Source organism: Apaloderma vittatum, unplaced genomic scaffold (genome assembly GCF_000703405.1).
Source record: "Apaloderma vittatum isolate BGI_N311 unplaced genomic scaffold, ASM70340v1 scaffold3416, whole genome shotgun sequence".
NCBI classification, from domain to species: Eukaryota; Metazoa; Chordata; class Aves; order Trogoniformes; family Trogonidae; genus Apaloderma; species Apaloderma vittatum.
In genome coordinates this window covers 529-27917 of record NW_009722155.1, presented here as the reverse complement: position 1 = coordinate 27917, position 27389 = coordinate 529, and the positions used below count along the sequence as shown (strand labels likewise).

The following is a 27389-nucleotide window of genomic DNA, read 5'->3' as shown; positions in this document are numbered from 1 at the left end:
CAGGGGGCTCCCCCCATGGCAGCCGGGGGGTTCCTTTCTTTCTCTCCCGCATCTCCCCACCCGATGTCACCGATGCATTCACCACCCTGGAGAATTGATTAACATTCGTCAGGGGGAAGAGGGGGAGAGCGGAGAGCGAGGGGAAAGTGGCGCGATGCCGGTCCCCTCGACACGGCGAGCTGGGGCAGGGTCGGGCGCAGGATGGCGATTTTATAGCTGGGGACCGCGGTGACGTATGGCTGAGCGCTCGCTGGCACGGCTCCTCGGGGACCAGTCAGAGGAGCGGAATTGAAGCTGACCCAAGTTTTTCTGGCGTTTTGGAAAGGACTGTAATCTACTGTAGGGGAGAAGAGAGAGCCGCTCAATCACTGCCGCCGTAAATACGAGACGGAAGGGAGTGAGAAAAGGAGGCGAAGAGAAAAAGTGCTTGCTGGGGGGGGAGGGGGGGGCGGCATTTTTGGTGGATGGTATGAAGCCAGCCATGGAAACTGCAGCGGAGGAAAATGCAGAACAAAGCCAAGAGAAAAAAGGTACCCAGGGGTCTGACAATAGCCTGTTTAAATCTTTTCATTCAAGGGGCTTAAAGAGGTTTAGGCCAGTTTTGCCACTTTTTCGAATAGCTCTTAAACAATCATTACTGCATCTTCGGGCTCAGCCGTCCGTTCCTGCATGGCTTGACAACAAATTAATAGAGCAGCGATCTTTCTGTCTGCGTCTGTATTTGCTCTCAACCTGTCCTAACCCTACCTAAAGCGATGTTTGCGAAAGAAGTCTTGTTTTTGCTATGTCTTTGACAGGTTTTGGTAGATTTGGTTTACAGAAGTAGCGTATGCCTGTGTGTTTGCGTGTCATTATCAGAGCCGTGATCTGGTGTTTTCATTGAGGCTAGCCATGTAGCAAGGCTTTGTAACGCTTAGCATGAGACCTAGGTTATAGTAACTTTATGACAGATTATAATATCACACAACCTTTGTGTAGCCAGGTTGGTGCTGACTGCTGCTCGATTTAAAATTCTTTTTCCTTTTCGATGGTGTTGTCCGACAAATTTTGCTTTGGTAGAGATCTGCTTGTGCTGTGGATAAGAGGGAATAATGCTGTGAGTTTCACAACGTTAGGTTTCAGGACGTGTTAATCACCAAGAATTGCTGCTTAATGGAGAGAATGATTCCATGGTAGCAATTCCATGGTAGGGAGACAGCGGTGCAGGGGGAGAGGTGCTTCATCCACTCTGGCCCTCCAGGTGATTTGTTTGAAATGGAGTGTTGAACTTAAGAGGATAATTTCAACTAGGAAAGGACTGGTTTGTTTCTGCATCATATAATGATGCTAAATAAATGTCCCTCTTTAGTGTAGCTGACTGCTGTGCAAATCATAGCTATGTTTTTTTGCTATATGATAGGGCAGTAACAAAATTATTAAAATTTCCACTGCCTTCTTACGTGAGTCACAGTGTACTTATGAACCTGTTGTGTGTTGTTTATAAACAACCTATCTCAAAGACATATGCAGCTGATACATGCTTACACAATTCCTCAAGCAGAGTTGTTTCGCTTGTTAACAGTTCATGTATGAATGTAATGATAAATCCTGATACTGTCCTGTGCAAGATTTTGTTTTCCTACTCTGAACCTGATTCTTCCTACATGCTTTGTGTCTAATTCAAATCTAGCTTCAGTTTCAGGTAAATGAAATGCGTCAAGTGATTAGACATAGTACTACATAATCCCTTAGGGATTTCACAAAAGGAGGTCCACTGATGAGAGATTAAACTCTGAAAGCCATTAGTGTATGTGGACAATAACCCACCTCACTGCAGAGTGTATTTAATGTACAAAATGTCCTAAATACCTTGGCTATAAACCCACCTTGAAATCATAGATCATTCTTCAAAAATTACATCAATTTTTTTCCTCTGATGGATGAGTTTGTTTTAAACCAATAGAACTCACGTACAATAAACACCCAAGGAAGTTTCTGTATGCATTAGCAGCTGTGCAAGAAATGTGTTGCTGAGTGTGTTTATGATGAGTTTATGGTTTCCCTTTCCTTTTGGCAAGGATGAAAGCACAACATGTTGAACAGTAAATCTGTTACCAAGTCAAGGTGCTTGATCTGTTGCTTTCAGAGAATGCAAGCAGAAGAACCTCCTCTCCTGATTTTACCACCATTTCCTAGTTTTTCTGTCATAGTTTTATATTTTGGTTCTGTTACACGGGTTAGTGGTGTAACGCTTGAAGGCTTTGTTCTGGCCAGTTTCCTGATTTCTGAAAGTAACACATGGTCTCTCACATTATGCTCTTTATTTCTCTTCCCTTAAATACTCAGTATGTTTCACAGCAAATTGAAATGCAGAAAACTGAAACAGTCCTGCTCTTTGTTTCAGTAGCAAAATAAATAGCCCAGATCCCCCTGCAAAGTTACTGCCATGAAGTGGTGGTGTAGGAGGTATATTCGGCTGAGGGGACACACACGACACGACAGGTTTTCCAAAGTGCTAAGACTGTTGAGCCCAGGACAGGTTTTTGGATGGGCTCAGCAGGCATCGGGTACCTCTGGAATGGCAGGATTTTTCAAAAGCAGCAGCTTTTTTCCACCAGCAGCTTTCTTGGAGAGGAAAGAGCTTTTTCTCTGCGTGAAGAAACTTCCAGGAAAATGCTGCTGCTTCGTTTTGCAGTATAGAACGGAAGCTGATGCCTTCAAAAATGTGTCCATTTACTGCCTGGACCGGGTCACCTTCTTGCTTTGCCTTACATGCTCGCCAGGCTCGCAACATTTGCTTCTTCCTCTAAGATCCCACCTGATCTTGGCGTAATGGCTGTCCTTTCCGAGATGCCCCAGATCCAGCGATTGCAAGGCAGGCGCCACAGCTTGGAGCAGTCAAGGTGCTATCACAAGGTCTTTTATCTCTTCCTTCCAGAAAAGAATTCCAAAGGCCAAGGAGATACACCAACATCTGAAGGGGTTTGAGGGGTTTTGCTGTTGCTTAGGTTGAACAAGAGAAGATCCCGAGCATTTCACTTGGGGTATTCAGGTTCACACACAGCGTGCTTTGCACTGCCACATTCTGGGCAAAGTACCTGCATTTGACTAATAGCAAATTGTGCTTTTCATCTTAGAGTTGCCAGAATTTTAAACTACAGGTTTCCAAGTTGTGATATTTTAATGCACGAGCCTCCTCAATGGTGTACTGTAACTGTACAGAATACATACGTGTAGGAAGTTGGGCTAGGACTACATGCCATCTATATGCAGGGCTCTCTACACTTGTGAGGAGAGCACTGGAGAGATCTTTTTTCATCTCGAGCACCTAAACCAGTCACATCTGGGCAGTGTTGTCACATAGGTACTGGCTTGTGTTTCTGGTTTCTGTGTCCAGCTATTCTGGATTGTTGTTTATCTGAGACAATTTGCACAGGCTAATGCTCTTTATGAATAATTACTGATTGATAAATGAAAACCGTCTTAGCTGGGGTTTTAAAGTTTGCTAAATCGTATATGAATTCAAGTTTTATATTTTAACAATTTTCATGAATCCCTTGCCTGATTCTGGCAGTGCTGTTACCCAGCTGATGGATTCAGTGTTGATCAGACATTTGTTTATCTGCACACAGATGAGTGGCTGCTGCCCCAGTTTTTTTAATTGGAAATGGAACACCACCCATGTTGATGGAGATAAGAAATAAGTCAGCTTTATACTGTGTATCAGCAGCCCTTATCAGAGGAGAACACCATGAGCAGGCTGAAGCAAAATGTTTAACATATACTTTACAGGGCTGCAGGACAGATTGGATGCATTTTAAAGATGAAGGTTTACAAATTATTGCAAATGACAGGGTTTATCTTGCAGGCATTAAATTAAATCAAAACGTGAGGACTGGGCAGGCAGATTTACTGAGGTGGAATAAATAAGAAAAACGAAATGCCGTTTTGTATCAGCAGTGAAGGATATAGATCCTGATACACATTAACAGAGACAAGAAGTTTCCCTTTTAATTTAACTATGAGAAATACTACTAAGTTACAAAATTGAACAAACCAAATAATAAAACACAACCAAAATAAAACCCAACTGTGGATGACCATGGTGGATTCACCAAATACACGTAGGAGGATGGAAGAAAGCCATTACACTAGGCTATAGCTTCCTTTTATGAATATATATGATGTTTAAATTGCATATGCCTTGCTGAGGAATAATGGAAACCAGCCTGAGCAGCTGTACGGAAGGTTCCTTTTAATTGGCTCTTCCCTATTAATGTGCTCTCGATGAAAGAAGACCTCGTGCTCAGGAGTAGCTGTGAGTTTTATTAGTTTCTTCAAATACGAAGTAGTCTTTCTGCTTTTAACCTCTGAATAGACAAGTATATGCTCATCAAAAATAGAAGGCAAATACTTCTTTTAAACGCAACTGTACAATTCTCTGTGATAGTGTAGATGAAGCTGTTAGAAGTGAGACATGAGAAAGGAGGGAAGTACTGTGCAGTTTATTTCACTTTTAGTGAGGTTCATTTTATGAGGTGAGCTTATGACATTTTGGTGTTTCACAGATAGATGTATTTTTCATTACAGCAAATTGAGAAAATACCTTTTTAAAATATACATGTTATTGTTAATAACCAAAATTTTCAAATATGCCCCTTTAATCTTAGGCTCCCACCGTGATATCAGAGCTGTCAAGCTATTGACAGATTTTTACTACGCTGCTTATTTCACAGAATGTTATTTTTTCTCATTCCAAGCAGTTTACTGGTGTTTCAGATCTCCTGAAAACAATAACTGCTTTAAGTATAAGTCCCTGAAGAATACGACTGTAGGAATAGAGGTCCAGCCCAGGGAGAATCTGGGACACGCGATATTCTGGGGATAATAATTTGGCAGGCTTAGTGATTTAGGTTTTAATGAATAGGATTTGGTTTCTAAATAGGAGGGGGGTTTGAAAAGCACTCGGAGAACACGCTCATACTGGTCTGAATGACCTCATGAAAGCAGAAAACCTAGACATATGTGCCACGGGATATGGCGATGGCGTGGGGGGGTGGGGAACCCAGATGGCACCGTGTGTGCACAATGGGCTCTGCAGCGGGAGCAAAGGGGCTAAAAGAGGTGGGGGGGAGAATCCCCTTCGGTTGCTCTGACCCTTCCCCATTTTCTGGCCAGCCTTGCCCCTCATGCAGTATTCATCACGAGCTCATAAACAGCCGAACGACAGCCCTCTCTGTTCGCCCCCGTGGGCTGCTCCGTCAGCTGCGACGAACGAGTGTCATAACTGTTTGTTTCCTCTCCGACCATATGCTAAAGGCAGCGAGCGTTGAGGATGTTGGGCGCTGGGAATTTTGTTGCAGGCGTGCAAAATGATTCATCCCGATGAATACTGAACACCGCAGTCACCAGCAGCCTCGCCCGCGAGTGGGACATGAAAACGTCGTCAGTTCTGTAGCTGCTGTGTCTGAGCCAGGACCGACTGAAACCCGGTTCTGACAGGAGGCCTCGAGCTGCACCAACGTGGCCGTGCGCGGGTAGGTGTTGTCACCTGCGAAGAGTGTAGTTAGTTCCTCGTAAAGAAGATAAAGAAGTCATAGAATCATAGAACTGTCAGGGTTGGAAGGGACCTTAAAGATCATCTAGTTCCAACCCCCTGCCATGGGCAGGGACATCCCCCACTAGATCAGGCTGCCCAGAGCCCCATCCAGCCTGGCCTTAAAAACTTCCAGGAATGGGGCTTCCACCACCTCTCTGGGCAAGCTATTTCTTTTTCTAACTGTCTGAGGTACAGAGTTTTAAACTCCTCATTTGGACGTGTGCAGCAGTTGTTGGGCCACTTGAAGCCTGTGGGGCTTTTGACATGATTTTGCATGAGCAGGCGTGAGTGGGTCCCAGCAAAATCACCAAGAAATACTCCTGAGCTTCAGAGGTCGTGCCAGGAATGGGATGAGGGCTACCAAGCAGCCATTGTCAAGTGGCTTTTTGCAGAGCAGTGGAAAAAATGAGATTCCTTACGGAGTCTGAACCAACTTCTAATGAAAGGAGCCCTGTTATTGCAAACCCAGAAATTGCTAATTAAAAAAAAAATACCAAAAACAACCTCATAGAGTGTTTCCGCTTACAGAAAAGTTCACATGCTATCTCCGCATCTCAGGGCTTGATGTTTGCCCCACAGCAGATGGTGGTGACTTCACCAGTGTCTCCCCCCAGGCTAAGGAAGCCTGCTCTGCTGCTCTGAGCAAGTGGCTTTTGTAGCCACTGGAGGAGAAATATTGAATTGCAGGTTCAGGCCTGATAGGATAAAATCCTTTTGGTGCCAAGGGTTGGTCTAGATGCTGCTGCAGTGCAAATGACAAGGGTTTTTTACTTCATGGAAGCCTTTGCAGCTGATCGGTTTGAATTTCCTTGTTTTTAAATCTGAATCCGCTACCAGATTCAGATTTACCAGGTCCAGCAAGTAGCTTCAAAAAAGCAGAAAACAGACATTTGGGAGGGAGAGAGAGACTGGATGCAGTACTAGCCAAGGAATTCTGTTATTTTCCAGTTTGTGTCCAATTCAATTATTATGGCGTTCCTTGTGATCTCATAAACAGAATTGTTCCTGTGTAAGCCGAAGGAGATGATATCATCCCAAGCATGCACAGTCATTTTGGAACAATGCTTTCAACACATTCTGAATTTGATTATGTTCATGAGATGTGGAACTTGCCTTTCCCAGAAGGAAGAGTAAGCCGTACAAAATGGAATAATGTCTTTTAAGACAAAAAATACTGCCTTGTACCTGTTCAATGGTTCGTGTGTGAGTCGCAGAGAGGGGAAAAATTCCAAGCTGTAAAATATCCTTTAGAGAGCCATTGATAGTAAGTTTGCACCCCAAACCCAGAAAACTGTTTTAGTGTTGGAGTTCATTTGCCGGTGTAAGAGGTGAACAAATTGTTTAAAATCTCTAGATCCAGCATTTGCATTAGAGAAAAAGATTTCTGGGGTTTTTTTGTTTTTTTTCCTATTGACACATGCAAATATGGCTGTGCCAAACTCCTCACTGCACCAGTAGCAAAAACACCAGCTCCAGGACCTTTCTAGCCTCTCACAGGCCAAAAATTTATGGCATTCCTGCTACCTCTGCCCCTTGAAAGTCATCTCTGATCTAGTCTGCAGTAGATGGGTTTTCAGTGTTGTAACCTTCACTTCCTCCACGTGCCCAAACGCTGCAGAATGGGATTTATTTTGGCCAGAGATGACAGTTGCTTTCTCATTTAAGGCACCACAGAGTGGGACTCTGGTGCATTTTAAATTAAGATCTCTCTGTCTCACCCCGACAGCCTTGACAAAGCCAGGTAGCACTGCCGAGGTGAGGACGTGTAGTTTCCAAAGTGATTTGATGTGGTTTTGCCAGTGGCCTCTTTCAGGGGGCTTGGAATGTGTGTGCGATGTGTGTGCGATGAGTGTGCAAGGAGGGTGGGTGTGTTATTGCCTGTGGGGTCTCCTTGCTGAGCTTCATCTGTCCTCTGAGAAGACAAGGAGCGGGATAACTGCTCTCCGTCATCGTAAACCTGGAACGAGTCTGTTTTAACATACTCCGTCCAGATTTTTGGACGTGAGCAGAGCCTATGTGAAATGAAGCCCACAGCTTAAGAAAGTAACAGAGTTAAGAAAGTAACAGAGCGAACTCCTGTGTTTGCCTTACCTCTGCACGTGACACTAACCGCTTTCTTTGACAGATTAAGGGTCTTTTAAAAAAAAACAGGTAATGTGTTTTTCCCTGACTTTGTCTTCCTCTACTTCTGGAGCAGAGCTCTTTGCCGTGGACAAAGAAAGGGAGGCATGAGTGTGGGTGGGGGGAAGGAGTAGAGCGTCCTTCCTTATATGTTTAATTCAAATCTTAGGTGGAATTTTTGCCATTTAACCATACTTAACACTTGTGTGAGCATTTCCCTGTCAGTCATCCCTCCCGCCCCCTTCCTTGGTTTGTAAGGTGGTGTTGTTTCAGTTCTGAAACTATGGCGTGTTTTTCTGGGCTCGTATTTTTAAAGTTAAATGACTGAAAGTGCTGAACTACAACTTGCTGGTGACACTGACTTTTTACCACCTAAAATTGGCAGTGATCACCAGACCAGAAATGGAAATTGGCAGGTACCACTGGATGTACAGGAGTTCAAGGCCACACCGGTACCATCATGTGCCAGCATTGAGAGGCAATGTTAGTCCTTTGGGGATTCAAGGTAAATAAAGGGCTGGGTGAAAGGGAAATGGAGAGTTCAGAAATGGTGATAGCATAAACTTAATGCTTTGTACTAGTCCTAACAATTTAAGATAAATGTTCTTCTGTTTTTTCTTGTTTTGGTTGTTAAGAGTGTAAGGAATCTAGTTCTTTCATATGAATACTTGACATAAATCCAGTTGCTAATGCTTGAAAGACAATAATGTGTGAGGTGAGGGACACCTCCCTTTTAACTGTGCTGCCCGATCGCTTCAAAACTGTTTACAGATGGGGTGGCATAGTATGGGTTTTGTATGCAGGTGAATCTATCAAACTGATCAGCCACAAAGGCAGTAATTGACACTAAAACACATCTGATTTGCTGATCTCCTACTATATGCTTTCTAGACAGTATTTTGTGATTTTGTTTGCATTTTTCCCTTGCTAGAAGCAGTAAATGTGTATATTGGAGTCTAAAAGAGGATTTCAGCTGAGGTTGTAAAAACTGTTTAGTGATTCCATGTGTCTGTCCTTTTGATATCTGGCATGAGTCCTCAAAAGATCCTGTTTTCTTTTCCTGAAGCTTCATTTTAAGCCTTTGGGGGGAATTTAGCTTTGAAGCATCTCAGAGAAGCACCTGAAATCAAGCACACGACTGATTGCATTGGAAAATTCCAGTCTGACTGAGGGTTAGCACAGCAAGGGATACGAATGCTCAGAGACAGCAGCATTTGCAGCTAGCTCTATCCAGCAATCCTCTTCTCTTTATGGAGTTGATTGACTGAAGCCTGCTTGACAGCTTGTTTGCTGGAGATGCCTGCCTCCGCATCAGAGACTTCATCAGCAACTGCAGGGAAATGTTCACCAAATCTTGCTGCCTAATCCTTCCCTTTTTATTTTTTGTTGTATTTTCACATACGTTTATTCTTTTGCTTTGAAATGCTTATGTGTTTTTTGTTTTGTTTTGGTTGTTCATAGTTTGGGGGGTTTTTTTACTAGTACTTAAGTTGCAAATGATGATCTCCATCCTCAGTACCTGTGTTCATTTTGACTATCTTTTGTGAAAAATGACCCGGGTAACAGAGTTGGGGTAGCCAGAAGGTGTTCCCAAAGTTCAGATCACTTATTTTCTGCATGAGAGAAATGCTTCAGGAGGAAGCAATAGATTACAAACAGTACCTTCCTGAACTGTGGAGGATACAGATGGAGGAGCAGTCCAGGTGCCTGATTATCAGGGTCTTGTGCCCCTTCAGCTGTCCCCAGTGATGAGACACATCCATATGTGCTGGCACGGATGAGCTAGGGCGCGGAGGAGACGCACAGCCTTCTGTCACAGCAGCTGGGAGTCTGGCACCTAAAATGGTGCTAGAAACCCTTGTTTAGACAATTGAACCCTATTCAGACTGCCTTGGGAGCCTTCCTGAAGTAACAGGCAGGTAAATGTGGTGCCTGCCGTGGAGGAGTTGAAGATGAAAGGGTTCTTGCTGACGAGGATAAAAAAACACCACCAACAAAGCCCAGAAATGCCAGTTCAAGGGAAAGCACTGTGGCTGCACTTAAAGAAGTTAAAAGGTTTTCAGGCAGCATTGAAGCTGTCCTGAACAGGTCTCGAGTAAGACCAATCTGCTGGTGATGGAGTAACCATAATGAAAATACTGGTCTTCGCTCCTTTCCCTTAGTTTGGAAGGAAAATGTCACTTCAGTCACGACACGGGTCACAGCTGAGACATACCTGCCTTCAGTGCTGGCATACAGCTCCCGCTGCTGGGCGGCGTTAGCTACTGTGCAGAGAGAAACTCCCTATTTCTTTGACAAGCCAAATTATTTCTTAGGTGCCTTTGCAGTACAGCTATCTCTACTTTTGCCTCCTCTGTCAGTGTCCAAATGGATATCACTAGGAGAGCACCTCAGTGGCAATCCTTGTGGCATCCACCTCTTTTCCCAGGGCCTCTGCGTATGCCATGATCTCCCTTCCCTGTTTTAAGCCTGAATCTTGCACTTGAGCAACAAAGGAAGAGTCAGCGTGGGATATTCACTGCAGTGCTGGAACCAAGACATCCCCAGAACACCTGCGAGCTTAATGAGCCTTTCAAAATGCCTAAAACAATTTTTTTTTCCCAGGAAGTGAAGTACCATCTTTTTCTTTAGTAAGAGAAATGTAGCAGTGGTTGTTTAACATGTGCTTAGCTGTAGGCACTCTTCCAGGCTGGGTGGGCGTTGTTTGCTTTATGGGAATAATTTATTTTTTTTTCTTAACTTGCTTCCCCCAGATGCTGGGAGGTGTTTCAGCTGTTTTGTGAGCACATAAGGGCATGCGAATGTGGAGTATCTCACTGAAACAGCCTGCTCCCTTCCTGAAGCAAGTTTAAATTTTGAAAATGGTGTGCTGGGGACTCAACTGGGGAAATGCCAGCATGAAAGCTGTTGCAGGGCAAAGGTCTTCTGCAGCTGTGTTTTAAGGTTTCTTACCATTCCTCTAGTTCAATAGTTTGGTAAAGCCATAGTTGGGTCTTCAGTTATCACTAAAATGAGGACTTTGCCATCTGAAACTTAGATTTGGCAAGCTGAAATCCACAGACACACTATTTTTTGCCCTCAGCTCTAGGGAGAGAGAGGTTGTGTTTCTGTTTGCTTCCTTGTAGCTAGGGAGGAGTCAACTGGGAAAGTGGCTGAAATCCAATGTGGCAAAAGTCTTGCTCTCCTACTGAGTGCTGAAGGCTGATGGAGAGTGAGGTGAGTTACAGCTGCCAGAAAGGTGGAGCTAAGAGTCTCAACTCCAGTCTTCCAGGTAAGATACTCACCTTTGATTAACGTGAGGTCAGCTTTAAAATTTATATCAGCCAAGTACAGGTGGGTCTGGAGGATGGTTGAGTCAAGGAAACCCAAAGGTCCTTACAGAAGTTTTCACAGGACTGCCGAAGTAGCCCATAGGACTGAAATGCTTAGATGCTTTTCTACTTCTCCCCCCTGAGCTTGTCTAGACCTTCAGGCATTTGAATACTTTTGCCAGTCTGCCCATCGCTTCATCTTTTTTGCCTCTTTGGCTTGAATTTGTCCAGAATTGTCACCTGGGCTGGCACCTACTGAAGCAGCAGTTCTTGCGTGTTGACTCTACTGACTCTTTTCTCCAAGAAGGCAAAAATAGGTGAAGCGTGGCAGGGCGTAGGTCAGGATGAGGGCAGAAAGGGGGAACATCTTGTTGATATGTCAGCTGAGAGTTACAGCCACAGCTTGGACCGGCGTCTGCCTTTGCTAGTGCAATGTGTTTGAATTTTGAGCTCTGCATGTCAATGAATCCTTCCACACGCTCAGGCTGTGCAAAAGTCTCAAGGGTTATTTTGGACAATAAACACTAGAACAAGTCTCCAGGAGGAATAATGCCAAATCTTTTGTCAGTACTACTTGAACTATCCCTTCTGTGAAAAGTCTGTTTTTGAATCACCAACTTAATTTTTTTCTCTGCAGAAGTAGCTTATAGCTGAAAAAAACCCCCATCCTCAACAATTCCCATATCAGGCTGTTTGAAGTAAGGCCTTTTCCAAAGTATAAATTAGGTATTTTTTCTTCTGCTGTGGTTTCCTCTGTTTCATAGGCCAAAAAGAAAGACAAGGAGAACGTGAATATTTAAAATAAAGTTCTCCCTGACCTTTGTCCAGGAGCAGTAAAGCTGGACGAGAGCAATTCTCTCATCCTGATGTCTTACGGGGCAGCAGAGTCGTTCCCGTGCAGGTCTGACTCCTCGCTCCTGTACAGCAAACGCCAGGGACGAGCGCTTGTAACCAGCGTGGATGTAGTGATTTGTATTTCATAGATGGCACTGCCTGAAAAAGACGCCTTCAGAACACCTGTGAGCTTAATGAGCCTTACAGATGCTGGGTATGATATAGATGGGAAGCGTGTGAGAGTCGTTCCCGTGCAGGTCTGACTCCTCGCTCCTGTACAGCAAACGCCAGGGACGAGCGCTTGTAACCAGCGTGGATGTAGTGATTTGTATTTCATAGATGGCACTGCCTGAAAAAGACGCCTTCAGAACACCTGTGAGCTTAATGAGCCTGGGTATGATATAGATGGAAAGCGTGTGTGTATTTCAATAAAACTGAACAAGACAAATTAGATAAGGCCTGTAAAAGAGCACTCAGATCATCTGTCTTTGCATGAAATAGGTTTCATTCCTGCAGTGGGGATGCAATTGTATTTTTTTTCTATAAGAACTGCTTGTATGGACCTGAGATTTCAAGAAAAAAGGCAGTTGTGTTTGCTGCTGTATGTTTTTAGTCTTCTCTGTGTCATTTAACAACATCCAAATCTTACCTTGGTAAACAGCCTTTTCTCCAGTTTGAATGTCGTGTTTTCTTCAGTGAAAGGGAAAAAAAATAGGTTTTGCTGTTGATGAGCATTTACAACCTTCACAAGGGTGTTTGGCTTTTGTTAATCAGAAAAAAATGTGCTTGATTTTAAACCTATGCTTACTGTATTTTTTCTGGAGTATTCAGGAGCAGCTTATTATGGTTGCTCATACAGCACCACAGAGTAACTTAGTCCTTTGTGGGTTTAAAAAGGGGTCTGCTAAGGATGCTTCCTAGCTGTGAGATGCTTGTTCTTAGGGTGCACCAGTTCTCCTGATTTCTCCACTCCAGTTCCAGCACAGGAGGCATGAACAAGGATTTTTAGTTCTCTGCTACACAAGAATATGGAAGCATCTGATGAAGTCTAAAAATGGCAGGCTTAAAACTGGTAAAAGAGAATAAATACCTTCTCAGAAGTGAGGAACTGGCTGCGTGACAGTCCTGAAACCAGTATCTCACATATGTATCAAGAGTATCTGGCGAAGTTGCAATTAATGCTGATAACCTTCAGAAGGGAGCTGCGTGTTCTTCGAGTAGCTCTTAAGCAGTGGAGATTGGGATGAGACTTACTGGATGGACCAGAGGAGCCCAGACCTCACTGCGTTTCGCTCAGATGAAGCCGCAGAGAAGGGCGAGAGTGCTGGTTGTGCTGGGTTTCATGTCTGATCCTTTGTGGCAGCCCTGCTGGCTGTGGTCTCCAAAGGTCACATCTTCTCCACATCACAGAACCTGTGCTGGCTGGGAGGGAGTGGGTATTGATGAACAGCTCTGGAAGAGGGAGATGAGAATGCAGGGGGACATTATCGATGTGGCTGGACTGAAGTGCCCTTGCATTAGGTTTTCTGGCTCTCACAAAGAGTTCGTTTTCAGTGTAAGTTAATTTCATAGCTTCTGGCTTGGGGAGGACAAAAAGGCAAAAATTGGATAGGTTGAACCAGAAAGGAGGTTGTCTGTGGAGGAGTTTTAAGAGTTTTGTTAGAGGTAAATAAATGTTTCTCTCTATTTTAGAGCCCCAGCTAAACTATGGAGAGAAATTGTAACATGCTTTAAACTTACCCTTGTACAATTAAGTGGTTTAGCTTACTGTACTGTTGCCACTGACCCTTGGATGCTGGTGTGGGCGACAGATGTGAGAAGTAATGTTATCTTACTGCGAGGTACTGGTTTATTGTCACGCAGGGAAGAAGGAAGTAAATTCCACATTTTACTTCTGAGGTATTGATGTGTTCCCACATCCTTCACTGCTTCCCTTGCAGCTGTCAATCATGCTGTAAGCTATGAGAATGTACATCCTAGCATGCATAAGCCATTCCGAATGGAGATTTTAAAAATACAGAAGGTGACAGGAAGTAAAATTGGTATTTGCTTTTATTGACATAAAGTTCATTTTCTGACAAAGATTCATGGTGGTTTAGAACATTATGCATGCTTGGTATTGGATAATCTTCAGCCCAGAGGAAACAGGAGGAGAATGTCAAGTACTGGGTTCTCCTCTTACATTTATCTGTGAATTGGGGATAATGGTCCCAACATGGGACTCCTCTGGGTGTGTAATAATGAGTCTGATTTATATGCAATGGCTACATTTAAGATGTTACCTAGTGCTTTCATTGAAGGTGTTATTTAGTGCTTTTTCTTTGCTTGGCTTTCTTGCAACCTTCTTTTTGTTAAAACGATTCCTCCACTCATGCTCCCTGAGCTGTGGTGCTGAAGCCAACAGAGGTTGTGGTTCTGTGGTGGAACATGCCACGGAATTTCTACCATGCAGCATGCCAGGGTCTCTAAAAATGCGTTACGCGATTGCAGAAAGTGATGAGAAAAAGTGGTGCTCTTCATCTTTCAGAACAGCAAGACACATTTATGGGAGGGGAAGAAACAAAATTTCTAAGGAAGAGAGAGCAGGAACTAGCTTGGAAAATGGCCACTGGAGCCTGGAAGTTTTGCTTCCTGAAATGGGGAGCTTTTCATAGAATCATAGAATAGTTTCAGCTGGAAGAGACCTTGAAGATCACCTTTTTTTTTGGCTCCACAGTGACCTTGACTTTGGGTTCAGTGGTTCGTACCTGAGACCCATTGAGGCATACATAGTTCAACCTAGGAGGCGTTTGGGACATTAGAGAACAGGCTGGTTTTCTGTCCAGGAGGTGTGGACACTTTTCCCTTACATCATGTTTTAAGAGGTGGCTTTGTGAAAGTGTGTCTGTCTCATCTTTTCAAGTCTGCGCTTCAGGAGCTGATGTATGATCTTCCTACAGCAAGCCCTGGGAATACTCAAGAGAGCTCTCTGATCCTATTGCATTGGCTTTTGTCATGTCCAAAGCATGGATTTTGTCCTTCCACTCCCTCTTTACCTTTGTTGGATGAATTAAAGTCTAAGAACTGCATTTTTTTTAAGACCACTTCCCATTAATTCTGCATTACCTTGCTTTTCTGAGTTTAAATCTTAAAGCCATACTTAAAGTACCAAAGAAGGTTTAGCCACACAATTGCTATTTGACATGGGAAATTGAATGGCTAAGCTCCTGCATATATGCAGTAGCCTATATGCTGCTGGGTAGATTGTATAATTGTTCTTCATACATTAAGCAACCAATTGCCGATTCGTGTACGTATGTAGGTTCATCCTTTACCAATTTCCTGTGACTGATAGTTTCCAAGAGATTAAAAGAATAGCCAGTTCCTGGTTTTTTTCTCTTCTCTTTATTTTTGTCCTTTAGCAAGAATATTTGTGTGTGTGTGTGTATTTAATAGCATTCATTCCCTAGAGAATAATCTCAGTCCTTGTTTTAGCTGGCCTCCTTCTGAGAGTGTGTTAAATCTGTAGCCAAGATCACAGGCAGCTCTGGGCAAATCATTGGGCTGTTATTAACCTGCCTCCATGGCAACTGCTGCTCACCAGCCCGAGGACAAAAAATGTTTTTATTCTGCAGAGTTGCACAAAAGGTTCTAGTGATGCCTTGCACAAAATGGCCATTGAAACGGGAGATGCAGCGATGTGTATGCTGGACAGTTTCGTATTTAAATGGTTTTACACTGTTGTTCTGGGAGAGGATATACAGCTGAAAAGTTCAGGGCATTGGCTGTACAGAAAGCAAAAACTAGCAGAAGACATGAAGTTAAACTTATTCTAATACTACTTATATTTGTTAGCTCGAGTTCACAGGCCTTCAGCCTGCAGTTGTCATCAGTGCATTAGCAAGTTGTTTTGGGAACATGAACTAGGCAAAAATCGTAGATTTTCATTTGTACTGCATGAAGCTGACTTGGAGTTGCAGAGGCAGATCATAAAGCTGGTTTCCAGGAAGGATTTAATTTCTTTTACTTTTATTTATTTTTTTCAGAAATCCTCTAATTTGCTTCAATGTTTGTTTGAGAAGCTTGGGAGGCCTATCCGAGTGCTTCCCATTTTAGCTGGTTTTGAAAGCTGCTTTTGGCAGTACGGTTTAAGGCTTCTTTTAAAACAAAACTATAAAACCAGCTATATTGCTTGGGCTAGGCATGGATTTTAAGCTGCTCATAAAGAGTGTTCACAGTGGGATCGGTCGGGGTTCTGGCAGCTCCTGCACTGTGAGGTTGTGTCCTGCAGTTAGTTACCCTCTGGCAGGAGGCTGGGCAGCTCTGCTGTCAATTTGGGTGCAGAATGGCTATGGATGGCTGGATGCTGTCTCTTGGAAGCGTGCTGGTTTGGGATGCTTCTTGTGCTCTCAAGCTGGCAGCTTGCTATTATTTCCCTGTGAACTGAAGGCCCTCTGCCTCCTGCTTCAGCCTTGGTGTGAGGGCAAGTAGTTCCTGCAGTTACACATTTGGGCACTTTTCTCTGTCTCGCTCAAAATGGTGTGGTTGCCTTAGACACCTCTTAGGTTGTCCCTTGGTCATGATAAAATGAAAGCCACCCAAACATTGTGATGTCTTTTTACTTGGGCTGTAGAGGAAGACATAAAGAGTGTGGCAACGAAGATGCTATGTGCCACTGCCAGTCTCTGGGAGGTGGGAGGAGGGTTTGACGCTCTCAGCATGTGTTCGAGAGCCTGTGGATTAATGGCAGAAATTGTCATGTGTTTGGGCAAGGGATCCAACAAACTATTCATGGTGAATGTTCTGCGAATGGCCTGTAAAGCTGTCTGTGCGGTGTGGGAACTGGGAGGAGAGGTACCTAGGTCAGTCTGGGGTCTACACCGGTTTTTAATTTTGTCAAGCAGGCTGCTCCCATTTTCTGAAACCAGCGGCTTGTCTTTTGGACGTTGTCAAGTCCCTTGGCTTTGTGTCCAGCTGTTTTTATTTCCTGTCTTTGATGGGATCAGCACAGTTAGGAGATCAACCTCCTCCACACCAAGCAATGATTTAGTGTTTAGTCACCTTCTGAGGAATGCAGCCCAAAAGGCTGTTTGCTTTGTGCTGGGCTGTGGCCACATGTGTGTTGAGCATTGCTGGTTACTCTTGGCTAATCCTTCACTGTTAATCCACTGCCAGGTGCAAGCAGTTCTTGGATTAACTCTTGGAGGTTTGGGCCTGACCCGGGAGCAGATGCTGCGGAGGCGAGCGAGCCTCATGTGTACAACTGCCATTGTGTCTGGCATCCGGCTCGTGAGCTGCGTTCAGGCAGATTCCCCAAAGCAGAGGATTGCTCTGCGAGGTTTGGTGTCTGAACTCAACTCTGGACCTCTGTGATAAGATGAAAACCAGAGATGATTTCCTCTGATAGTGCACATTTGGGTTTCGTTTGCCCTACCGCTGCTAACCTGCAGTGTTTGTTCATTTGGCAGTATTTTTGTCGTGAAGATGGTTTCTGCTGAGTGGACCCCAGCTGTGGGCTTGACTATAAAAGCTTCCCAGGCTTGTTTCTCTACAATTAAATCTTGCCTGTAGTTAGAGAAGTGGTGTTTCATAAGTCATTTTGGTGGTGATAGCTGCTTAAGCCTAACTAGGGTGCTTCCTAGTGACTCTTTAAAAGAAGAGTTTCCCACTTATGAAATGGGAAAGCTTTCAATTATCGGATGCATATTATTCCCCAGTGTTTTGCGGAAATGCCTGCTCTGCAACTCATTCAATTAGTGGGAAAGGGAGAGGGATAAAAATAAACTTGCCTCGCGTGGCGGATGGAGACTTGCTGATCCTGGTGAGGAATTTTGGAGGCGGGAGGCCACGATGTGATGTGCGCGTTTGCCAGCTGTCTCCCTGCCTTCAAATGCTTTGTCCATTTAGCACCTTCCCCGAGAAGCAGCGGGCTGCTCCTGCGACGTGCAATGCTGGTCACTCCATTAAGCGTCGTCTTAATGGCTTGTGTTTTGCGCAGTTGTATGAAACGCACATTAATGGAGACAGCTTAATGCCATCACCCTGAAGTAATGAATTGGTATGGATTGCCATTACCATTATAGCGCAGTTAAAAGCTGTGTTTGTTTCCGATTTACATTTCCCAGCTCTGCAAGCAGATGGGTTTTCAGGCCACGTGGTCAGGAGGAACCTGGCGATTCAGCTGCAACCTCCTTATTACAGTGTTTGTGGAACAGCAGTTCTGGGGGGTTGTTCTGTTAACTCAGACTGCTTAAACGGCACATTTCATTAAAACTATGATTATGCTACTGCAGGCTGTATTCAGGGATCACTGTAAATCCAGTGTATCCTATAAAGCTGAAATTGTCTGTGTAATGCAGCTTCATCTCACTGCTCTTGATAAAAATTGCTCCTCTTCAGCCACCATTCAATTTTTCTGTTGTTAAAATATCTGTATCCCTATAACCTCATGTGGATTTATACAAAAAGATACTCGGGAGACATGAGAGAGTGTAGGGTAGTTAAGTTTGCAGATTTTATGTGTTCCTCTTCCAGTGAAAGTGCAAAGAATCTCTTAATTTTCCAAATAGCTTTATTGTCTTGAGTATTTGCTTCTCTGGCTCCCTGAATGGTGCTCCTGCTGTTAGTAATGCCGAAACATGGTGAGCCCTGTATGAGCAGCAGAATCACAATGGATCACTTTAGACAAGTGATTTTTTTTCTTTTTCCATTTCATAGGCTATCTCATCGATCTCCTCTTGATCCTGTGAAGAGAGGAGCACTCAGCCCGCTTTCTGGGCTTTGAGTCCGTACCAACAGATCTGTAGGTCACTGCTTTAGAGGGTGATGCTGTCTTCAACCACCTATAGATTTTTGCTTAGCATGTCAATACCTGGGCCTTTTAGTCCCTGTGGCTTTTACCAAGTGGAGGACAGATATTCTTTTCCTCATAATTTGCTTTTTGCTCATAATGTTTCTTTTGCTTTCTCTCTTCTGCTTAGGTTGCTTTGAATGTTGCATTAAGTGCCTAGGAGGAGTGCCATATGCTTCGCTCGTGGCAACCATTCTCTGCTTCTCGGGGGTAGCGTTGTTTTGTGGCTGTGGCCATGTGGCGCTCACGGGAACTGTGTCTATCCTCGAGCAGCACTTCTCCACGACTGCCAGTGACCATGCTTTGCTGAGTGAAGTGTAAGTATGCCGCCCATTTCCATTACTCCTCATAACGCCCTCCTGCTAAATGAGTAGAGATGGATTCAAACCTCAGTCTTCATCCCTGAGTATTGTGTCGCGTGTTTGTCTGGCAGCACTCAGTAGTTCTTTGGTGTTCACACACAAAGAACCAGAGCGTGTACCCCGCTTAACCCATTTCTCTTGGGAGCAGTGTTGTTTAATATTTTCATCAGTGCCTTAGACACTTGGGTTGAGTGCACCCTCAGTGGGTTTGCAGATGACACCAAGCTGAGTGGTGCGGTTAGTTCACTTGAGGGAAGGGATGCCATCTAGAGGGACCTGGACAGCCTTGAGGAGTAGGACCTTGTGAACCTTATGAATGCGAGGTCCTAGACTTCAGTCGGCACAACCCCCTGGTATCAATACAGGCTAGGGGATGGAGAACTGAGAGCAGCCCTGCGGAGAAGGGCTTGGGGATACTGGTGCATGAAAAGCTAGACATGAGCCGGCAATGTGCATTCGCAGCCCAGAAAGCCAACTGTATCCTGGGCTGCATCAAAAGAAGCGTGGCCAGCAGGTTGAGAGAGGTTGATTCTGCCCCTCTACTCTGTTCTCTGAGATCTCACCTGCAGTGCTGTGTCCAGCTTTGGAGCGCTAAACATAAGAAGAACATGGACTTGTAGGAGTGGGTCCAGAGGATAGCCACAAAAATGATCAAAGGGCTGGAGCACGTCTCCTGCAAACACAGGCTGAAAGATTTGGGGTTGTTCAGCCTGGAGAAGGCTCCAGTACTTGAAGGGGGCTTATAAGGAAGATGGAAAAACGCTTTTTACTGGGGCCTGTAGTGACAGAACAAGGGGTAATAATTTTAATCTGAAAGAGGTAGATTTAGTGTTTGTTGGTAACATAAAAGTTTGAAGAGATGACAGAAATAACAGGCATGTGTTGCTTTGTCCATCCCCCCTCAGAAGAAGGTGGACACTGTACAAATGAAAAAAAAGAGGGAGAAAAGACTAGAAAAAGCTTTGATGTTTCTCCCTGCAACCATAACTTTCGGAAGTAACCACAGGGGAAACATTTTGGGGACTTTTGCATTCCCCAGCCCTGTAGGCCTGTACCAGTGTCTGCCCTCGGCGCCCAGCCCCACCAGTGTAAACCCTTCGTTCCCCTTGACACAGAAGTGCAGCTGGGACCTGGAGACATCTCCATGCCTGGGCAGAGGCTCAGCATGAGGGAATGCAGCCGAAATCTTCTGGAAGCCACCCTGGGGTCTCTGGGAAGGCTCCACGTTCAGGCCATGCGTGCTCATGAAGAGGGGCCCTGTGTGGCACACATTGGGGTGTGCTGACAACGAACGAGTGTTTTGTTCACCTACCCCTAAGACCCAGCTTTTAGGATGTTGTGTGAAGGCTTTGATATTGGGGGGCCCCACAGTTAGCCACAGGATTCAGCGAGAAGCTGTAAGCGGCTGTTCTGCAGCAACCGAAGTAATGAAACCCCCTGTTCTTCAAGTAGGCAGCAAGTTTTGCATTTTGGAGAATTCTTGGCAATGTTTCTTGTCAAGTCAGCATCAGCAGCTGGGGAAATGCATAATTCCTACCAAAGCAGCTGAGGTCTTGGGTTCTGTGGAGGGCTGACAAGGCAGGCAAGGGGGAAGAGGTGCTAGAAAGAGGCAAATAATTTAAGGCCATAGAGGTGTAAAATATATGAAAAATAGGGAGGCACCCTTTTGAATAGTTTTTTTAACCAGATTTCATATTACTGAATTCTGGTAACATTCATTGAGTCTCTCCTAGAGTATTAGTGATGGTGAAATGAATTCTTTTATATTCTCAAATCCTGATTCTTTTTTTTTTCATACTTTACAGCACAGGTGCAACTGATTTATCCTGTTATTTTTAATCAGTTTGAAAAACAAACATAACACTTCCCACATATAATTTTACGTGAGCAATATCCTATTTTGATACAAGGAATGTGCTATCTGTCTGGGTAACATTTAATTATATAAATGGAAGTCATCAATTTTCTTTAAATTAAGCTAAAACATGCAGATGCTCCTTGGAAATGTATGCTGGCAGCTACTTAGTGGAGAGTGGTAGGAACTGAAAAAAAAAATACCTCTGAGAAAAAATATATTTGCCCTTATGAAAGTGGGAGCGTGGATATATAAAATTAACCTCTGTCTTCTGTGAATTGCTTCATCCAAAATAACCATCCCAACAATCGAATTACGTTTAAGAAGGCTTAAGTTCTGGAGAGGTTCTGCTAATAACGAAGTATGACTTTTGGAGGCCAGAAGAAGTATTGTATGGACGATCTGACACTCTCACCCTCTGAAACCATCAGCTTCATATACTGCATCTGACTGATAATGTTTAGAAATTATTCTTTTCATTTTACCTATTCTAGCCAGAGTAAAAATACTGTAGGAGTGTCATTGCAGATAATAGATTTTTAAAGAATCAAGAACTTTCTCAAATAGTATCTGTGTGGTTCCAGAGCACCTCCAACTAGTGAGTGTAAGAACTGCAGCACAGACAGGGGATGCTCAACTAGATGCAAGACTAATGCTCATGAATATTGCTTATCTGTAGAAGCAGGGTAGTCCTACCAGCGCTCTCCTGCAGCTCACTTGCTTAAAATGCAAGGAGCCTTGAACTGTCTTTCTAGAAGAGGAGTTACTTCATAGCTCTTTTGATTTGGGAGGACTGTTTTTCTAGGACTGAAATCTAATTAGGTCTTTTTCTTTTCTTTTCTTTTCCCTTTTAGAATACAGCTAATGCAGTATGTAATTTATGGCATTGCATCATTTTTCTTCTTATATGGAATAATCCTTTTGGCAGAAGGCTTTTATACAACAAGTGCTGTGAAGGAGCTGCATGGAGAGTTCAAAACGACAGCCTGTGGCCGCTGCATCAGTGGAATGGTGAGTAGCCTCAGAAATGGGAACAGTAGTCTTAGCTTGTTGAACCTTTTTGGGCTTGGCTTGACTCCTGTGTTTTTGAGCAACAGTATATTGCTGCCTTCTTTGTTTAACTCCTTATGAGTGGTCAGAGTTAATGCCTGTTGCTGGCCCTTCTTGGAACTTGGAGGATGCTTGGCCAAATCCAAGTTCTGCAGATGGACTGTCCATGTGTTGCCGTGGCCTTCCCTATCATAAATGTCTAAACTAAGATGATGGAGACTGCTGATTTTAAAACTTGGTGCAAGACAAAATGAAATCTGTGCTTTTAAACGTGGAGCCCACCAGTAATGCTTAAAGGCAGACTGGAAAACGGCTGTGATTTGCAGAGCAGTTTAAATAACATGCTATAATGCCTCTGACTTCCATAGTCAGTTCTGCTTCAGGAAGTCCGGATCCTTCAGACACAGTAATGAATCAAGCTTCCCAACATCTTTGCACTTGAATCGAGTATTGCTGTCTTGCTTTTGCAGATGGCAGAAGGCATACAGATAGAATAGTGAGTCTTATTCACAAAGCTGAACCACTTAAAGCCTTAAAGCTACCAGCCCTCTTCCCTTCAGTGTACTTCTGTATTAGAACAAGATTTTAAACAAAGTTTAACTAAAAATAAAACTTCAGATTCTCACCCACATTGCCCCCTAGGGCGCACTCTGCGAGAAAAGAAACATAACTCTGTTTCTGAGACAGGATTTCAAAGCTATTTCTGCAAATCTGAATTCAAAGCTCGTAGTTATGAAGGAAGCTAAGTAGTATGACAGATCGCCCACGGGAAAGTGTGGGTGAAAAGAGAAGAGGCTTTTGATGTGATTGTTGCATTTTAATATACAATCTATATCCTGCACTTAAAAAATATGTACTTTCAGCTGGTTAAATACAAAAGAGATGCATGTTTATTTTCAAGAGGGTTAACAATTTTCCACTATGCTGTTGGATACTTATTGAATTTTTCAAGAGCTAATAAATATAACACATCCAATCATTTCCCAGTTAAGCAGCTATTTGCTGGCTTTTTCTAGCAATTAAGGTCTTTGCTGAGGAGTGAAATTAGATGTAAAGCAGTGTTTTCAAAAGATCCAAAATATGGTAGAAACATACATGTATATGCATCTCATTAGTGCAGACAACTGCTTGTGCCGTTGAGTAGTTGCAGGCACATGATTGTCAGCTGCTTATACAAACACCAGCGTGACACATGAAAACATGACAGAAAAATCTGTTTTCATGCTTACCCATATTTATTTGTCCACACAATGAAGGAGGGAGTTTAGCAGCTGAGTAATGGCTTGGAGCTCTGGTAAGACGCCATCGGTGCTTAGTGATGACAGCCATGGTGTAAAAATGCCTGTATGCTGCTGTGTAGTGGTAGAGCTGCTTAAAACAAGATTTCTGAGGAGATGTTAATATCTTAACAGACTAGTGGCTGCAGCTGGGTACACACAACAATCTTTTGGACATACGGTGATGGGGTTTTTTTGCCTCTTTGATCAAGAGGTCCTGTACTTCATTCTCTGTTACGTTACCAAGAAAGGTCTTGAAAGGCAGTCCCTCCCATCTTGCATAAGGTTGTCACAGAAGACCGATTTCCAACTTTCTTAAATGATTTGTGTTCGCTGTGGTAATACAGAATAGTGATTCCCCACAGTTACTGCGTTAAGTGTGAGAGTGAGTGTGGGTTTTTTCCTGGCTATTTTAGGTGTTAAAGGCATTTGTGTACTTCCTCTCGTGCACATTTCCACATACCCGTATGCAAACCCACATTTTATGCATAGTGTGTCTATAGAAATCCTTTAAACTGGTCTCCTTGGTCCTTACCAAAAGCGAAAGAGATAATTCTCAAGTCTCGCATAAAACACGCCTGCCTGGTGCACGACACTATCTAAGGCAAAATAGGTGGTTTGGTTCAGTTGTGTGTAAATGAAAGGCTAGTTGTGTTTCTCATGGGCCTTAGCTCTGCAAGCAGTTTCATCTCCCCACACACACACAACAAACCACCTTGGTTGACCATAAAACCCAAGTGGTTTCTCAACTGGTGCTTTAACATTTGCGGAGTTGTTGAGGGCATCTGGACAAAAACCTGTTAGGATGCAAACCTCCACCACTGCAGCGTTAGTTCAGTCCCGTCAGTTCTGGGTCAGGTTGACCTGACCTTCTTCGTCAGAGCCTTTTTTGTCCTTTATGTTCTCCTCTGACACGCGGGTTTCAAGTACAATAGCACAGGTCCAGGGCTTTACTGGAAGTGAAGCCTTCGTAGTCCCACCTATGGTTAAATAACAGCGGAAAGGGAGCACACAAGATGTAACAGCATCCCTCGCGCTTTCCACATAGTATCCAGATCCAAGTCTCGCCAGGGGGAGGGAGATGGGAGCTGATGTCAGAGCTACCGTTTTGACATAAAACTTGGAAGACAAGAGGAAAGGGAACAGGTTAGGTGGCAGGGCAAAGCTAGAGATTTTGAAAGCAGTGAGTGCCACACCTTACAATCTTACTAAAGAAGATGCATATGCAATTTTTTTTTTTTTTTAAAAAAGAGCAAGCCAAACCAGCAAATTTTGATGGAAAATCCATTATTCTCTCAGGTAAAGTAGCTAATTTTCTTCTTGGTAATGTGTATTAGACCAATTGAATCTTTCTGGTCAGCTGCAACGGTTGTGGTATGTTTTCAAAAATAGGTATTCTCAAATGTTGCATTCAGAATTGATTTCTGTAAGTGGGGGAGCATGGGAGAGCTCTGTGAACATCGATTCACTCAGTTTAATTTGCAAGTTGTATAGAAATGCTAGTATGTTACAGTTAATTAAAAAAACTCCTTAAATTGATTTTTTGCTGGAATTTTATTGGGTTTAGCCTACAACCAGCATCCCTGTGTAGCTGAAAATTTTGAGAAATGAATGGACTGCTCTTTCGGGAGGGCAAGCTGTTTACTCAGGCAGGCTGATGAAAAAGGAAAAAAGTTGCTTTTTCAGTAGCATTTAAACTATCAAAGTCTTCGAATACTGATTGTATTTATGCTTGGAAATCAAATGTTTCATTACTTGGTTTCTGGAATTGTACTTGAAGATTATTTTGAAGCATTTCTAAGGAAAATTCAAGTACTGTTTTCAAAGAATAATCGTGAAGTGCTTGTGTTTTCTCTGCCCAGTTTGTGTTCCTCACCTATGTGCTTGGAGTGGCCTGGCTTGGGGTCTTCGGCTTCTCTGCTGTGCCTGTCTTTATGTTCTATAACATATGGTCAACTTGCGAAGTCATCAAATCTCTTCAGACAAATGTGACAGTTCCAGGGGACCAGATCTGCGTGGATATCAGGCAATATGGTACTTATTTTAATCTTGCTTAAATGCTTTATCCTTTCTCCTTGGTCTGTCTTCAGTAGTTTTTGTCCCAGCCTTATCAGAAGAACCAAATGCAAGAGCATCTTCTATCTCTGAATGTGCTGTTACTTTTCTAATTAATTCAGATTACACTGATCCCATCCCAGATGCAATCAGTTTAACTGAACTAGCAAGTCATTTATCTCAAATGATTTTGTAGCGATTTCCAATGCTATAGTGTTAGGTTTAAAAATAGATCAGCCTCAAAATAAACTGCTTAGAAACAGCAGTGAGAAGTAGATAACCACATGCTGGGTTTGGAGCCTGTATGCATATATTATTTCCTTTGAAAAAGCTGTTTAGATAGGAGGTTAACACCTGAGCTTTGCTCTAACGATTACTTTCAGTTAAAAGACCTCAAACCTGCCATCAAGAGTCTGCCTTAACTGTTAACGGATTAATGCTGCTTTCTGATGCCACAGGGAAATCAGAGGGGGGTGCAGGTGGCAGAGGAGTGCGGCCAAGAGTTTGGGTCAGGCTTTTCAAGTAGTTCACTCCCTAAGGGGAATTTTTTCCTGAAGTTAGTCTTTTCAGCTTCCCCTGTGCATAGGAGCTTTTGTCACTGTTGTTTTTGGCTTCGTTTTAGCTAACATTTTCTAGGAATGTTTCTTTCTTTGGATGGAGTCATTCAAAACAGAGAAAACGGATTCAGAGCTGAACAAATAAAAAAGCTTGGGTTTGCTTTCCTATCCAGGCTGTAAGTCCAGTAAGAGAAGATAAGCTACACTCATTTTAAAAGCAAGAAGTCCCAAATCAATTAAACATTCACATCTCATTTTAGCAACTGGCAGCAAGAGGCTGGGAAGACATTCTCTTCCGCAGCAAAGCCTAGGAGTGCAGGGAGAAGATGTGCTCCACCACCTTCACGCTCGTCCCAGTTGTTCCACAGCCGTTACGAGCGCTGCGTGGGGCTGTCCTTGTTCCTCTAAGCAGTAAAACCATTTGGGTTTCCCCAAGAGATGGGCAGGAGCAGCTCTGTAACGGGCAGCTTGTGTCACTGAGCTGTCCTCGTGTTTCTGGTGGGAAGGAGTAGCTAAAAGGCTTTGAGCATCTATGGCAGTTGCAGAGGAGAAGCTGGCTTTGAAGTAAATCCTATAAAATCTTTTTGAAAGCGATACCTTCCTGAGATAATTTCAGCAGCCTGCCCCTTACAGAGTTGCTAATTCTAGCCAGCTGAGTTGGAAATGCAAGTTGCATAGGGGAGACAAACTGGTTTCCTCCTGTTTCAAGTGGCTTTTGCTTAAGCTTCACATCTGTTACAGGCCTAAAAGTTTAACAATAAGCTAACCTCCTAGATCTTGTCAACTTACTGTATTTTTCATTCATGTAAGAAAAGTAATTGGGAGTGCATGAGGTATGGCAAACCAGATTTTCTTGTAGCAGCAATTGCTTGATACTTTCTTACCTAACGGACTTAAAATGGAGAGGAATCCTTCTGTAATTCTTCCCTCTAGTTTGAAATTCACAGTCTTCTACAGCAGTTACTTTACACTTCAAGTAGAACTCAATGTAATCAGTAAGGGCTGTCCTGAAAGAAACAGAATACCAAGCAGGATCGCTACTCTGGACTGCAGAGGGCCAACTTTGGCCTTTTCAAGCAATTGCTAGGGGAAACCCCATGAGACAAGGAACTGGAAGGTAAAGGGGCCCATGAGAGCTGGTCACTATTCAAGGACCACTTCTTGCAGGCTCAGGATCAGTGCATCCCAACAGGTAGGAAATCAAGAAAGAGATCCAGGAGACCTGCATGGTTAACCAGGGATCTGCTGGGCAGACTCAGGTGGAAGGGCAGGGTATATAAATTGTGGAAGGAAGGGCTGGCCCCTTGGGTGGAGTGTAGGACTGCTGTCAGAGAATGTAGGGAGGCAATTAGAAAAGCTAAGGCCTCCTTGGAATTAAACCTTGCAAGGGAGGTCAAGGACAATAGAAAGGGCTTCTTCAAATACATTGCTGACAAAACTAACACTAGAGGCAATGTAGGCCCTCTGGGGAATGAGGTGGGTGCCCTGGAGACAGAGGACAGAAGGAAGGCAGAGTTACTGAATGCCTTCTTTGCCTCTGTCTATACTGCTGGAGACTGT

At 43.6% G+C, this 27389-nt stretch overlaps 1 protein-coding gene across 1 annotated transcript; it reads left to right on the top strand.

Annotated features, from left to right (window-relative positions):
• The first annotated feature begins 469 nt into the window (after positions 1 to 469).
• GPM6B (glycoprotein M6B) lies at positions 470 to 25274 on the top strand. Its single transcript, XM_009871656.1, has 5 exons — positions 470 to 530; positions 8085 to 8204; positions 18804 to 18990; positions 21745 to 21901; positions 25080 to 25274. Exons 1-5 carry the CDS (start codon positions 470 to 472, stop codon positions 25272 to 25274), a joined length of 720 nt encoding a protein of 239 aa, XP_009869958.1.
• The last annotated feature ends 2115 nt before the right edge of the window (positions 25275 to 27389 follow it).

Coding starts and splice junctions, on each gene's coding strand:
- GPM6B (XM_009871656.1), top strand. CDS start 470: ATGAAGCCAGCCATGGAAACTGCAGCGGAGGAAAATGCAGAACAAAGC. Junction 531..8,084: donor ACAAAGCCAAGAGAAAAAAG/GTACCCAGGGGT, acceptor TAAAATTGGCAG/TGATCACCAGACCAGAAATG. Junction 8,205..18,803: donor TAGTCCTTTGGGGATTCAAG/GTAAATAAAGGG, acceptor TCTTCTGCTTAG/GTTGCTTTGAATGTTGCATT.